This window comes from Cygnus olor, chromosome 25, assembly GCF_009769625.2.
Source record: "Cygnus olor isolate bCygOlo1 chromosome 25, bCygOlo1.pri.v2, whole genome shotgun sequence".
Taxonomy (NCBI): domain Eukaryota; kingdom Metazoa; phylum Chordata; class Aves; order Anseriformes; family Anatidae; genus Cygnus; species Cygnus olor.
Window position 1 is genome coordinate 428,864 of NC_049193.1, and position 14,900 is coordinate 443,763.

Here is a 14,900-nt window from a genome sequence, read left to right on the forward strand (position 1 = left end):
CTGTGTAATTATCAGCCTGGGTTGCCCTGAATAATTGAAACAAGCTGAATGCAGAAGATGGAAGCCTTTGGAAAATGGGGCTGCAGCATATCTAATGGAGGAAAGGTGTGTCTAGCAGTGTATTGGAATACTGGAGAAGAAAATGCTTGTTTGCATGGTTACAGCAGGCTGGTGTGGCTTCTCTGAAAAATTCCCCCTTGTTGCCAGGTATTGACTTGGGATGGAAACAGTTAAGTAAACAGAATTATGAACCTGAAGTATTCACGTTGACAAGCTTTTTTTCAGCAGTCCTGAGAGCACAAAACTTTAAAAGTGAGCTATTATCTTTTTGTATAATGCAACTCTAGGTCTGTTTTGAATGAATTTTAAAAACCAGTATCACAGAATCTGATAAATGTACCAAGTACTTGGCAAACTTACCAAATTGTTCTTGCTTTCAGAAGTAGGCGGTCTGTCTTTGTGTGCTGATAGAGCTGTGAGTGGCACTTGAGCAGTGGGGTAAGGTGCTGCTGTGACCATCTTCTCGGGGGCCTTTGGCTCCTTAGAGATTCTGTGCAGTTCTGGTGACAGGCTCAAGAAGGAGCAGCCTTTAGAGTCCTGGGGCAAATGTTGCGTTCTGTGTCACAGAACCAGCCTAGACTCTTACGTTTTTCTCAGCAGAATAATACAATTTGGGATAAAAACAGTGTCATCTCAAATGAGCAGGATATACAGTGAAGCAGCCTTTGCATCAGGATAGGAGGTGATGCACAAATTCTTCCTGGATGTTCAGGTTAAGATATGGGCTTCAACCCTGTTGCTTGTTGAAAGAAGATATTGCAGATACTTCTGGAGGAGAAAGTGAGACCCCTGAGCGAAGGGTACAGGGCGCTGCTGATCTCCTACTTGCGTTTTATTGCTTGGTGGCATTTGGAAATGGTGAGAAGAACAGTGTACAAATGTCCTTCTTCTGACCTGAGCCATTAATGCAATGATTTGTGGTGGGAGATTACTGTAACGATTACTGTATCTTTTATTTGAAAGGATCTAGGCAGGTCTTGCTCCTGGGGATGAGGTGCAGGTTTGTCTCTTCAGTGAGCTTCCTGTGGCTTTTGTGGCGGGTATTCAGGAAATCATCGGCAGTCGTGTTCAGGAAGCGCCTGCCTCCCCGGAGCAGCCCTGCTTTCTGCCTCTTCGCCTCTGCACGGTGGAACACAACACAGCGTGTAGGGTTTCATTATTTGGGTTCATAATGGACATAAGTAAACTGCTAAACTACTGGAGAGAGACACATGTCTCTGAAAGGGAAGAGCTTAATCTAGTATGATTATCCTGAGCCAGTCTCAGTAACTGTTCCTGTAACTTGGCCTTCAGGTCTTTATATCGCAGCTCTCCCAGTGGCCTCGTAACATCCCCCCTCCAGGAGGGTCGCTGATGACTATAATATGAACAAGTGTTTGGGCTTTATGTCTCCACGTGCTACCTGTGAGGATATATTGTTCCCATTTTACCACAAGAAGTGCAGGAGGTAGGGAGCGGATTGTGTTTGCAGGTTATAATTTTTTCCTGGGCAGCCTATGGTATTTTTGCTGAAGGAGCCATGTCAGAGGCGTTGCAGGCAGCAGCTGTGGGAAGGCTGTCACCATACAGCTGAGTTATGAGTCCCTGTACCATTTTACTTTCAGAAATCATTTGGTTATTTAAAACCAAATGTTCTCTTCAAATGGCTCTGGTCTGTAGAAACAGTTTCTCTCTCCCCTCCCCCTTGCTAACTCGGATCCTGTTTCACTTTCGGATCTCATAGGTAAATCCAGGCCTAGAGATTTTTTTCCTAATCTTTTTGGTGGTGTCAATAACCTCTTCCTTTGTTGCTTTCCCCAATTGCTTTGTGTGGCATCCAGAAAAGCAGGCCACAGAGCACAACTGGAGGCTTGGTCCCCAGGAAGGAACAGAGCACAGGATGGTGGCTGCAGCATGGTGGCGTGGACGCAGTTGCTTACCTTGACCATAGGCTGAGGACGTTGCTCCAGTCCTGCGTGGAAAAGCAAAGCGTCTGTAATGGATCGAATTTGCTAAAATAGCAGCTTTGCACTTCGGGAGGGCAGGGGAAGGATGTGCTGCTGGGGCAGAGTTTTTCTTGTCTTCCAGAAGCCCCAGAGGTTGTTAGTTGCTTCTGTTTTAGGTTGGTTGGTGCTGAGGGTTTGTTTCAAGCCGTTCCTTGAGAGCATTGCTGTTTCTTGTGTCTTAACAAAGCCAGCTGCAGAGCTAGCAGCAGATGTCTGACACCTGGGATGAATCGGATACATGACTCCACTCAGGAACACAAGCCCATTCTTGTCCTTTGGCAAGAGCAGTAACAAAAAAAAAAAAGTTGTCGTGCTGTTAAATGACCTCACCTCACTGTTTAGACACTTCTAGAGCAGTTACAATGGCAGAGGGTGAGATGGGGAGAGTGGGATTTATTTAAAAATATGGAGATAAATAGTTCCTCTATCTCCTTAGAGTCAGCCAGTTATTAAAACTCCCTGTCAGAAGGCAGGCTTGCACTGATGGATACAAATTATTAGTATTTTTTTCCTGATGCAAAATGTAATAGTGCTAAAAGGAGAGCTAAGGCAGACCTGTTGTATATCAAAGCAGAAGTGAAGAGAAAGATTCAATGTTGAGTTTCTTACATACACTCACTAGCAAATCCAAAATAGGCACTGGAACTCTACCATCTACCGTCGCTTTGCCCCACTCTGACTAAAACAATGGCATGACCCTGAGGCTCAATCCTGCTGCTAGTAACTAACACAGGACCATTTTCTCTCATTCTTTCCACCAGCAGGAGCTCCCATGAAGATAAGGCTCTTCACCTCTGGGTAACAAGCCCAAAACCTCATTTTGCTGCCTCATTGTCTAATCCTTCTTAGTTTATGGCAGTATTCCCAATACAGCTACTGTGCTGTCAGGGAGAAGTCAGCACCTGGCCTTCTAACCAGGCAACGAAGAGCTCCCAGCCATCTCCTGGCCCGCTGGAGGCAGCCAGCCAAAGCCAGGGGCTTGCCACGGCCGCCGTGCTGCTGTTGGGGTGCCCTGCCACAATCACAGGGGTGCTGTGGCTGGCATTACGTTTGGCTTCCCAGCCTGCACAGCAGACGTGTGCTCCCTGCCTGGCTGAGGGATTCAGGTGTCTGAGATAAGTCTGGGGTGGGTCTTAAATGTCTGATCATGTAGTGAAGCCCCACAGCTGTCCTGCTCTTTCAGTGGGAGGTTGGTCTCTGACACAGCGAGCCTTGTTTTGTAAAAATGAAGTTCAGAAAAATGAATAGTCTCTGAACTTAGATTGCTTACCCTAGGTGCAGAGATGCCTTTCTTTGCAGAATACTGAGGGGATCCAAGATGCTCCCGATACCTACGTGTGTTTTTCCATGCTCTGATTCATCTGAGCTGCAGGAGTACTTGTCTTCAGGGAGCAGACTCACTGGGATGGGGTAGCACCATCACCTCCTTTCTGGTATATGCTTTGCCACACCTGGCCCTTTGAAGCTTTGAGTTACACAGGTGCAGTGTTACTGTCAGGAAGAAATCCTCCTCTTGCTGCTGTAGCTGGAAGAGGATGGCTTGGCCACAAATGTAAGGATAAACGCAGTGTGATCCCCTCTGGTGTGGGGGTCCTTGGAGTTGTAGTGCAAATCTCGGCAGGCTGTTGCAGCATGTGGTTTGTGCACAGTCACAATAAGCTACTGGTTTTGTTGGTTTACAAGCGTAGCTGAACTGTGGCTATTTCAACACCAGGGGAACATCACCCAAATTCTTGGGTTGAGCTTGGTTCTTCCTGTGATGAGGTAATACCGTAAGACTGTAAAAGGTTCATGAATGGAAGTACATTGAAAACTTTGTATAAACCAGACTGTTTAGCCTATTTTAATAAACTTTTAAGTGTATTAACTTCCATCTATTACATCAGCTTCAACCTTATTTTAAAGTTTTGAGATTGAAATTAAAGAAAATGCAATTTCAGGGTAATTTTGCTTCATTAGTGTAAATGTACTGTCTGTAACTCCCACCAATATTCAACTCATTATGCTGAGTAATGTGCAATACCAAGATAAAAAAGAATTTAAGAATGTGACCTTATGGGCAGATAATTGAGCTCAGCACATTAACACCAGGGCTGGTCTATAGCCCCACCGCATTGTCCTTAATTAGGCAAAGTGCTGTTCTCCTCCGTGTTCTTCAGAGAGCTGAGATTTATTTGTTCAGCAAGGAAACAATTGCGCTGAGCAGGATTTCATTCTCATCGTCAGCCACTAAATGAAAAAAAAAGTCCCCATCACTTCAGAAATACTTAGAAATTTTTGGATTTTCAATTTCTGTCCCACGAATGAGCTGCCCAGGATGCTTCTTCCTTCGTGCAGGGGAGGCACTGGCATGGCCTGGGGATGTGTAAGTGTGCGCCGTGCCAGCTGGTGTTAATGGAGATCTAAAGACTGCTGCCACCCTGCACCAGTACAGCTGTGCCTGGGTGTGTGTGAGCACAGGCATTCCTTTAGTTCGCAACAGTCAAATTTAATACTGACTGTGGTGACTACTTCTTTTTAAAGTCTGGTAAAGTTTCCGTTAGGATGTTCCCAATTTATTCTGTAATCTCAGTAGGGGATTTTTTTCCTCCCATTGTGGGGGAGAAGGAGATGAGGAAGGAATTCTCCTGTGTTAAGATCAGGCATGGCAGGGGAACAAATTCAGTTCAGCTGTTATCACATTCTACCTGCTTTTATACCTGGGGTGAATGTGGCTATTCGCTCTGCCAATAATGCAGTTTGGTGCCTTCTGGGTTAGACTCCTTTCAGTAATTTGCATCATTTTCCATTCCGGTTGATAAAATTACCCCTGTTTCACCATCCATTTCCTTGTGAATGCATTGTTAATCTGAAACCTGAGGACTGTAAATGATTGAAATTGTGTAACCAGAGTCTTTGCATAGCTGCTGCCGCTACTTCTGTAGCATTTAACTGAGAAATGCATTTGAAGTGGTTTGTAACACACTTTGCTAATGGTGAGCTCCCCAATCCCATTTTCATCTTTTCCTGCTTGAAATCTTGTACAGCATTGATTTTAAAAACAAAATTTTGCAAACATTAAAAAGCAACAAATACTGTGCACCAAACAAATTAGACTGTCTTGAAATACCTAATTTAACAGCTGTGGTGATATTAGTGTTCTTAATTGGACAAGAAAATGCAGGAAATTTGATTGAAACTTGATTTTATTGTATGGTTCCTGACAAAATTGAGTCTGAGAGGAAAGTGGGGTTTAGACTCTACAACTTTAAAGCTGCAAAGAGACAATTATAACCATCAAGCTTGACCCCTGGCATAATACAGACCATAAGATTTCAAACAGCAATTTTGCTTCTAGCCCCAAATTGTTCTGGTTCGAGTCCTTCAGCTCTGGGATTTGCTGCAAGCAGTGCATGTTGCTCAGCGAACTCGAGTGGTGGATGGGAGGAACGGGTGTGTCGATCATATGTTTTACTGGATTTCTGTGCCATTGATGGAATTTGCGACCCCCACCATGCAGCAAGGGATTGGAGTCCCAGGGCGACTTTACTCAAGTTTTCTGTAAAGGCTGGGGATGAAGGCATGAGAACAAGTTATCTCTGTGCCTCAAAGACAAGCCGAGTCCTGTGCTCATACCAAAGAGCAAAGTTAGACTTAGTGTGGCAGTAATACTGACCGGGGAAATTTTGTCCTGGTATATTTCACAGGTTAATATGTCCTTCCTTTTGGAAGAAGGGATTTTTTTCTGGGTTTCCCTGGTTTAAACACTGCCACAGAGGTGAAAGGAGTGTTGAAGTAACTTTTTTGCCCGTAGTTTTGCTCCTCGAGGGAACAGTCCCTGTTTGGTCAGGCCTGGCAGCATCACTATCCACGGTTGATTACTTTTGAGTAAAAGAGCTATGAAAAGCAAATTCTCATCTCTTGAAGATGACTCTTTAATACTCGGAAGGATTTGGATAGCTTAGCTTCAAACCTAACAAGTGCCTAATTGGAAGCAATCCCAAAAGCATCAATTTTACTTCTCCAGCAACAAACCAGTGCAAGGTTAAGGCCTGTGGCCAAGGTGCTGAGGTGTCCTGGAAATGTTCCACTCCTGAAGACCAAGTCGTGGCTCTGTGGGAGGTAGCAGAAGGCTCTGGTCCTTCTAGACAAGGCACTGAGAAATAAATGTTAGTTGGGGCTGAAGGGGAAGCAGGTTCCTGTTTGGAACAAGGCAATCTGGCAAACTTGACTGCTCTGTGACTCAGTTTCCCTCAGTAACATGGCAGCATTTTTTCGTGACAATTCACCCTTTGAGGTCTGTTTACACAGTTGAGTTGTGATTTTGATTGGGCCCAGTTGGAGTCATAGCTACTACGAGGCTGATAAATTGAACTGAGATGTGCATGGTTTTCAGGAGCAAAGAACATAAACACTTCCAGACAAATGAGACTCCCTCGTGTTTGCTTGTTGACTGTGTAACCTCAAAGGCTAAATGATCATGAGAAACTTTGTGTTTTAAGTGGAACAAATCTGTGGCTTTCTGTCTGGCCCAAAATATGCACCGATGAGGTGAGAGAGGTGGGTGGTTCATTGCAAACTATGTGAGGGGAATACTTATAGGATGTATTTTGTTAAAGTATTGGCAGTGCAACATTCATTCTTTGGCTTTGTAACAGAAATCTGATATTTTGGGGCTAGTTCTTTGCTCTACATCTCACATTAAAATTCTCCATACGTTCCTCTGTGGCTTTGTTTTGCTGAAGCTAGTTAATCACTTGTCACGAGTCTTCCCATCTCTCTCCACTTCTTCAAGGACTAACATAGACTGGACCTTCATATTTGGCTGAAAGCTCTTTCCTACGCTTGCCTTAAGTGCCACTCTTCTTAGGGGATTCCACCTCCAGCTGGTGGAGAGAAGCTTTTATTAAAACAGTGCTTAGAAGGAGCAATATATTTGGACATCTCTTAACTGCTAATTCCCAAACTTTCTGGGTTGAAAGAAAATGAATGAGAAGCTTTTACTCTTGGTGTTTGAGATCTAAGAATTGTTGATCACGGATGAAAATTTCAAACCTCATCCCAAGGCAAACAACCTCCAAAACAGATTCATCTGAGCAAGGCTTAGACGTCTGGTTTCCAACTTGTCTGTCTGGATCAAGGGAGAATTTGTATGGAGCAATTACAATCTTTACACACTTAGTCCAATAATTTCTCACAGGAAATAACTTTTGGGGTGACCCCCCGCAGAGGCAAAGAACTGCACGCTGTCACTGCCTGTTACGCCCAGGTAAAGATGCAACGTGCTTGTCAGTTAGAGATGTCTTAACTGGGAACAAAAATCAGAATTGGCCTCAAACTCCATACAACTAATGTGTTTTGGAGGGTGGCCCAAGATGAGTAACCTCGTTCTACCAGCTGAGTTCCTCCTCTCCTGCTGCACAGAAACAAGCTTTATTCTGAGTCTATAAGCATGCACATGACTTGTGGCTGTAGATGTATTTAAACTAACCCTGTTCGCTGCCTAGGTTTTCATAACAAAATAGGCATTTTGCCTAAATAATTGCATTTCCTGAGTAGTGTAGGAACAAAAAAAATAGTCTCCCTTAGAACTGTGCAAATATAACTTGCTGAATAAGTAAAGCTGATGTTACCTGTGGAAAGGGAGTGGGAGGAACACATGCTGAAAGTCACCCTTCCTCCCATGCCATCGTAGGCATATAAAAGAAAGAAATCCTATCATTTCAGTGAACTGACAATACTGTGCTATCATATCTGGGTGCCTTTTAAGCTCTCAAGATAAGTAATTTATCCAAATTTTTCATGCAGTGGCAGATAAAGGAATTAGGTCATTACTCTTTCATCTTCTGTAAGAACAAGACCGTCTTCTCCCACTCCCGATTAAAATTTAAACTAACTTTCATTCTGTGCCTAAGCCTTTTCAGAGTGAAAATGATCAAAGCATGAGATTAAAAACACATCCTGATCTGATGAGATTAGAATTTTGACTGTTTCCTTATGCCTTTAAAAAAAAAAAAAAAGGCAAGACATCTTTTTGGTATCAACCCCCCGCCCCCCAAATTGGATCAGAGTGAAGCTAACATGAGCTTGCTGGTCCAATAGGAAATGGAACTCAATTTTACATTTTTTTAAACCATTTTACTGTATTAAAAATGACAGAGGTTAGAAACAAAGCTCTTATACTTTTATTGAACTGGAATTAGAAGTGACAGAAAATCATTTTGGTCCTAGTGCAGTAAATGTTATCACTAAAACATGTTCAGGGGAGATTAGGACAGTCTCTCAAGCACAAGAGACAAAAGTTCACCAAACAAGAAGTGATTTCTCTGTCCTTGTCTCACAGCCGTCGGCTGGCCAGGGGACGAAAGTCCTGCGGCTCTCGGTGGGTGCCGGACCCGGGGGCCAGGCGGTGGAGGCCCCCACCGTGGGCTGAGCCTTGGGAGAGAGGCTGCTCCTCGCCAGGGAGCGTGCTGAGCGCGGGGCTTGGGCGCAAGACCGGGGCTTCAGGGCTTCGCGCGTTGCAGTAACAGCCCGTGCTGGTTGGAAGCAAAAGGATGGAGCTGCTCTGACTGCTCCCCTGACCTGGGGCAGGTAGCGTGGCTTTGGGGATTGAGAGAGAGAAGGTATGGCTGCCGCAGGATGGCTAGGAAAGCCTGTACTAAAAGTGGGGGAGCACTGCCGAGGGTGCCCCAGGGCCAAGAGGTATTTACGGCCCTTTCTAGCTGCAAGGCACACTGGTGTGGCTCTTTCCAATAGATTGCAGCTGTTACTTATCACTGTGGGAGTCCATTCTCCCAGAAAAGTTTCTTCTGTCTGTGCGTATTTTTTTTGTCCAAAGAAAACAAGTCAAATATTATGCCCTTAATCAGAATTCTGTTGTTGTTTTCTAATTAATCTGTGTCAGTAGCTTGAATGTTTGTATTAAATCATTTTCTTCATGAAAGCTTTTAATGAGGAAACAAATTGATTGGATTTTTATGTACTGGATTCTTGCCACTAATGCCTATAGACCAACCCTTTGTTACACATGTTGCCTGTGAATGGGTCATGTGGCTCATCCTCAGTCCTTGATCTGTTTCCAAAATGTGCCAGTGCTGTTCCCATATTAAAATGGCTCGTGTTAGCCAAAGGTGCGCTCAAAGTGAGAGAGAAAGAAATAATGATTGTTTCTTCTTGGGGGATTTCTTCTTGGAAGGGCTATTTCTGCGGTGCATGGCCCTCTGAAGTAGTTCTGGTGTGTGAGAGCATGAGGCAATCGCACGCTGCCTGGCACACAGGGCTTTTAGATGCTGTTGCAGGAGAGCTACGAAGCATGGACTGACAATATGTATCCCATGAGTTTTCATCTTCATGGTTCTGCAGGGAAAATTCTCAGTCTTGGGTCTGTGATCTTCTACACTGCTAAATGAGTACAGAATCTCCACTCAGTGGAGATAAATTTTGAGCAAGAGGGTTGCAAACCAGCGTAGTAGAGAGCTGGCATGAGCGGAACAGGAGGAAAATGAGGAAAAGAACTGGAAAACACAGCAAAGATGCTAAAGCTGATCGGGGCGTCTTGGTGCGTTTAAGTGCCTTTTGAACTTCCTGATGTGACCTGCTTGCACGAGAGCTGCGGCCAGATCGTGTCCCTGTGAGCAGAGCTTGTGGCAGTGAGGCACTGAAGGGCAGTGTGCCTACTGCCCTCCGCAGTGTTGCGGGAGGGAAGGTGCGAGGTGAGGTTAATTGAGGCTGTGAAGGGAAAGGCCATGTAAACATCTCTCTTGCGTAGGAGACCTGTTCTAATGGCAGGAAGTTGGGAGCCTTTGAAGCTGTTGAAAAGGGGGAGATACGAGTAGTGAAAGAGGTTCCTTAGGTAGCAGAGGATGTCACAGGGGCCAGTTAGCATTCGTAGGACTGGCAAGAAACATCTAGAGGAAATTCACAAAATGTGTTTTAACCATTCACTGGATTCCTGGCAGCGTGTCTGGTATAATTCTTCCATCTGTCACTTGCTTATCAGGCCAGAACAAATCAGTAAGAAAATAATGTATGCTTATGCCCTTTTTTTGTCTTTTAGGTATCACTTGGAATTTCTGCCCCGAGGTGAGTACAAGGCAGTGGGGAAGGAGGCATGATTTCTCCCAGTTTTGAACTTGGGGAGCAGGGAAGGGCTGGTTGTATGGTATTTTCTATGCAAAGTCAACAAGGAGGAGAGCTATTCATTAAAACAAATACGTAGCTTGTGTGTGGCAGTTCTGAGGGATGGGAAGGGGCAAAGCTGGGGTAAGGGCTATAACAGGAGCTGGGGTTAATATTCTCCCTGGACAGAAGTCTGTTTTTCCTTACTCTTGAGAGTAAATGGATGGGGCGGCCTGTTCTAGTGGAAGGTGCCCCTGCCTGTGGCCTGTGTCCCTTCCAACCCAGTCATTCTATAAAATAATACAAAAATGTGTGGTGTTAATGTAAACTTTCTGTCTTGGACAAGCTCAGGAAAATTTTCTGCAAAGCTCTTGTTTCTAGAAAAGGATTGAAATTCAAAAGGGCAGCATGTTCCTGGGGGCCATTGACTTAGGAGCAAAGACTGTTTGGTAACCTTAAGTTGCTTCCAGTCTTGTTGCTCCTGTGTTAACTTGAACTCGAAATTAAATCAACCTCTAGGTGTAGACAAATGGCCAGGCTGTAAAGTTTTCAGGACCGTGACCATCTCTTGTTATGTCTGTTAACAAGCTGGGAAATTCTGATTGTGACTTTGATCTTCATTTCTGCAATAATGTGGGTGATGATTTAAACTTTCCAGGGTGCCTGCAGGTCATGAGCTGTGTCAGTGAGTACTTCTGCATATTCAGGACAGTTGATGGATATATATTTCCTCAGAGCTGACCTGGAGCTCCTTTGTCTCTGTATGGGATCAGTGCAGCTTAGCTCTGATTTCTGATCTGGAGCATTGGGTATAACCAGGTTACAGCTAAGGCGTGTAGTTTGGTGGGTTTGTTCATTTCTTTAAACAATGAGTGTGATAGGTGAGCACAAACAGAAGGATCTGCCAGCGTTCAAACAAGATGGGAGCGGCAACTGTAATAAAAAAAATCCTTGAGTGTTCCAAATCAGCTAATCCTTCATTTACTTCAGGAATAAATTCCAGTATGTTACCTCCTCGATCAGGGCCCACTTCCAGCACATCCTGTCTGGCAGCACAGAAATGTCAGAAATGCAGCAGTGCTGCAATTCCCCCTAGAACAGTGTTATCACATTTTAATATGAGCCTCGGTGCAGCCTCGGTGCTTCTAATTGCTTTCAAACCATTGTTTTCGTGCGTTTGGTTGATGAACCCAGCATCTGGCATCATTTGAGAAAGTACAACAGACAGCTGTGTTCAAAATTAAAAAAAAAAGTGAGAGAATTAGAACACATAAAAGGGTTCAAAATTAGTTTTTTTTTAATTTTGAAAATTCATACAATTTAGTGGATGGGGGGAGGGATGCTTTTGTTCTTTTTTGAAATATCGTGTTCTTTTTTGAAGCTGGAAACCGAAGTAATATTAGGAACATTGGTTTGTAGAACTGTGTATAGATTTGTAAATGAATTGAAGTGCATAGCTTGTGTAAATGCCTGCTTGGAATTATTGTGCAAGTGTTTAGAGATGTCTACATACCTGAAGACCCAAACTTGTCCCAGTGTCATTTTGGGGAACCAATACTATCCTGAAAAAATGCACTAAGGAAACAGGACAACACGGGCATTAAAACATGAGCTCAGACATCACCTCGAGAGCCTCACCTCCAGTTTGATACCTGGCTGGGGGAAGGAGAAGTGGTGATGAGAACTTGGTGCATGCCAAATGAAAAAGAACCAGAGAATCACATCGTGGGCCTTGGTTTAAAAAAAAAAAAAAAAAAAAAAAAAGGCAAAACAAAACAGAAAACCTCACATGCAGACATGGATAAGAGGATTGCATAAATTTGCTGCCTAGCTGCACTGTCAGTGCATTTAAATAAGAGGCTGATGTAGGGAGAGGAAAAGACTGCTTCTTAGAATGTTTGGTGTTTTCTTGGGAAGGCACTTCAGCATCTATTAAACAGTATTTCTAAAGGGGGTAAGCAAAACTTGTTACCGTATCTGGTAAAAATAGTTAAAACTTCTTAAGTTCAGAGCCATGCTGGGCTCCTTCTGGAAGGTATTAAGACCAAAACCTCAATGATTCTAGCTTTCCAAAATCAATAGAGTCAGTTTTGATATAAACTTCTGCTTGCTGGGAGATGTGAAGCAGTAGTGGAGGTCTTGAGGGTGGGTTGGGTGTAGCAGTGCAGTTTCAGAGGGATGTAGCTGACAGTGTGAGATCTGTAGGACGAGTTGCCTTGCCTAGCTCATCCTCCCCAAGTGATGCTGTTGACTGTAGCGTGTAGCTGCAAGTTACTTTTGCCTTGTTCCCTTGTGCTCTTTGAACAGAGCACAAGGGTGACGCATGTTTCCTTTCGGAGGGGGGCTGGCTGCCTATGCGAAGCATTGTATATACTTCGTGTATTTTACTCATGCCCTTGCTGTCTTGCAGCAACCTCCCCTTTGAGGAAAGAGAACCAAGGAAAGCTGGCAAAGAAAATCTGCACAGGACCTGGGTCTGTTGTGCCCCTCCCCAAAGTTGCTTTCTGCTGTTTGTGTCTCTTCTAAGAATTCAGTGCAGGGGAGATGTTCTGCAACAGCTTTGGTTTAGCAGAAATGAATGGTCTGAGGGAACAACAACAGGCCGTTCTGAGGTACTGCAAGCGACTTCAGGACTGAACAGAGGGAGGGGGAAGCTGGAGGAAAGCGTAAATGATTAGTTGGGGAGAGAAGGGGAGGGATGGGGGGTACCACACAAGGAAGGACTGGAGAAGAAATGTGTTTGTGTAGCTAAATAAGGGAACTCTGTTGGGGCTGGAAGCTTGACTTTGCTGCAGTGGGACTTTGCACTGAATAACTTTATTGTCACTATTGTGTTTCAGCTGCTCCGTTCCTAAAACAAGAAGGTGTGCAAAGATTGACAAGTATTAAAAGACAGTATGTCTCTTGGTAGCAGTGAATTGGTTTAAATCATTGTCTATACAGTGTTTGAGATCCTTAGGAGCAAAATTCACTCCTTAATACTCTGCTTGAAGGCATAGGCTTATGGAAACAGAAAATGTCTCTCTGCCCTCCCAGCTGAGGGCTCCAGCCTCGGGCTGACAAAGAATTTATTTTCATTGAGCTTATGGTAACACTTTTTTTTTTTTCCAATCAAAAATTCATCCCAAATGGTTTTAAAATGTCTGAAGTTCTGCGTAGATGCTTAAGGAACATGTATATTCAGAAAAGTATTCACAAATAGTTGAAATTTGAGAGAGCAAGGATTGTTCCATTTAAGTTTTGGAAAACTGAGGCTCAAGAAATGTGCCAAAGTATTAGGGCATCTCCAGGTACATCCAGGATTTGGGTCCAGATCTCCTGATTCTCTCAGCTCTGTGCCTTCAGCCTCAAAGTATCTCCTCCCTGAAGCAGGGAGGAGTAAATATAAATGTATGGCAGAGGCTGAGGTAAGGGACATGCTGGGATAAAACATGACTTAAAAATCGGGAGTCTTCATGTTCCGTCAAAGGCTTAAGTAACTGTAAGTTAGGCCACTTATCTTGTAGTATATACTACTTAGATGAAGTAGGTATCACTTTACCTCTATTGGCTCTACTTACTTTGGCTCGGATGCACGGTACTTCATGGGTCGCCAGTTGTTCCCCGGGTTGGATGTCACAGCAGTGCATGAGATATGTATACCCGAGGCACGCATGCAGTTTTCTTTCGTTAACTGGCATTATACAATGGCCTCAAATATTAGATTTATGAAGTAGCTTTTCTATATACAACCTCAAATCTATTGAATTGAACTGAAGCGGAGCTGGATGGGAGACGGAACTGTGCATTTCCCTAACCACTGCTCCCTGGTATTGCATATTTGGTTCATGTAGTTATGACAAGAACAAGTAGCAAATCATTAAAGCAGCAAAAACACCATCTTCACTGTAAAGATCCCCTTTGAAGCTGAGGCAGAGTGTTCCTGAATTAATGGAGTGCACAGTGATTTTACTAAGTTTTATTTATAAAAAACCCTCTTTACGTTCATGCCAAGAGTCTCCAGCTCAGTGGTAAGCAGGGTTCATGCACAGAAACCCAGTCTAGATTTATGATGTGTTTGAAAACGCAAGGGAAAAAATATCAAATTGACAATATTTGTAACATATTGTTAAAATATCTATTCTATCGCCATGCGTGGAATTCCCCTGCTTTATAAACATGAGTGCCAGCTACAACCCTTGAAATGTCATAACACATAGAGACAAAAAGAAAACAAAAAAACTTTTGTTAGAATGCATTCTGAAGTCCAAGATGTGTTTGGTTGGTGTGTGGAACAGAGTTAATTGATGAAAAATAAAACATACACAAAGGCACATGTTCTTTAACTTAAAAAAAAAGAAAAGCTTTAATATCAACACTTCTGACAGCTCCCTTTATCAGCACCGAAGCTTTGCTTCCTGCGGCTCTGAGTGTGCAGTTCTTTGCCTCTGTGTATTTATTATATTCTGGGCAAACTATTTTGTGTAGAGAGACAGTACTTTTTGCACAAACATCTCTTCTGTTTTACAAACTCTGAGCAGCTGCACAGCTTTGCTTTTACAGGGACTTATAAATTATTCTGCTACCTAAAGTGTTGTGCACAAATTTTGGAGGCAAGTAATGATTCTAGCATCGTAGGTAGGAGGCAAGCATCTGTGCTCTGGGAAGGGCTGTATGGAGGCATATGTATGTTTTTATTCACACCTATACATAGAAAAAAATCAAGAGATGTGTAACTTTGTAACCGTTGGTATTTCATTTCAAGTGCATTTCAAGTGT

At 43.5% G+C, this 14,900-nt stretch overlaps 1 protein-coding gene across 1 annotated transcript in view; it reads left to right on the plus strand.

Moving 5' to 3' along the window:
• SKAP1 (src kinase associated phosphoprotein 1) overlaps positions 1-14,900 on the plus strand; it is a 136,423-nt gene that overhangs the window by 7,540 nt on the left and 113,983 nt on the right. The window contains 1 exon segment of the mRNA XM_040537067.1: positions 10,081-10,106. Within this exon segment, the coding sequence (XP_040393001.1) occupies positions 10,081-10,106 (26 nt within the window).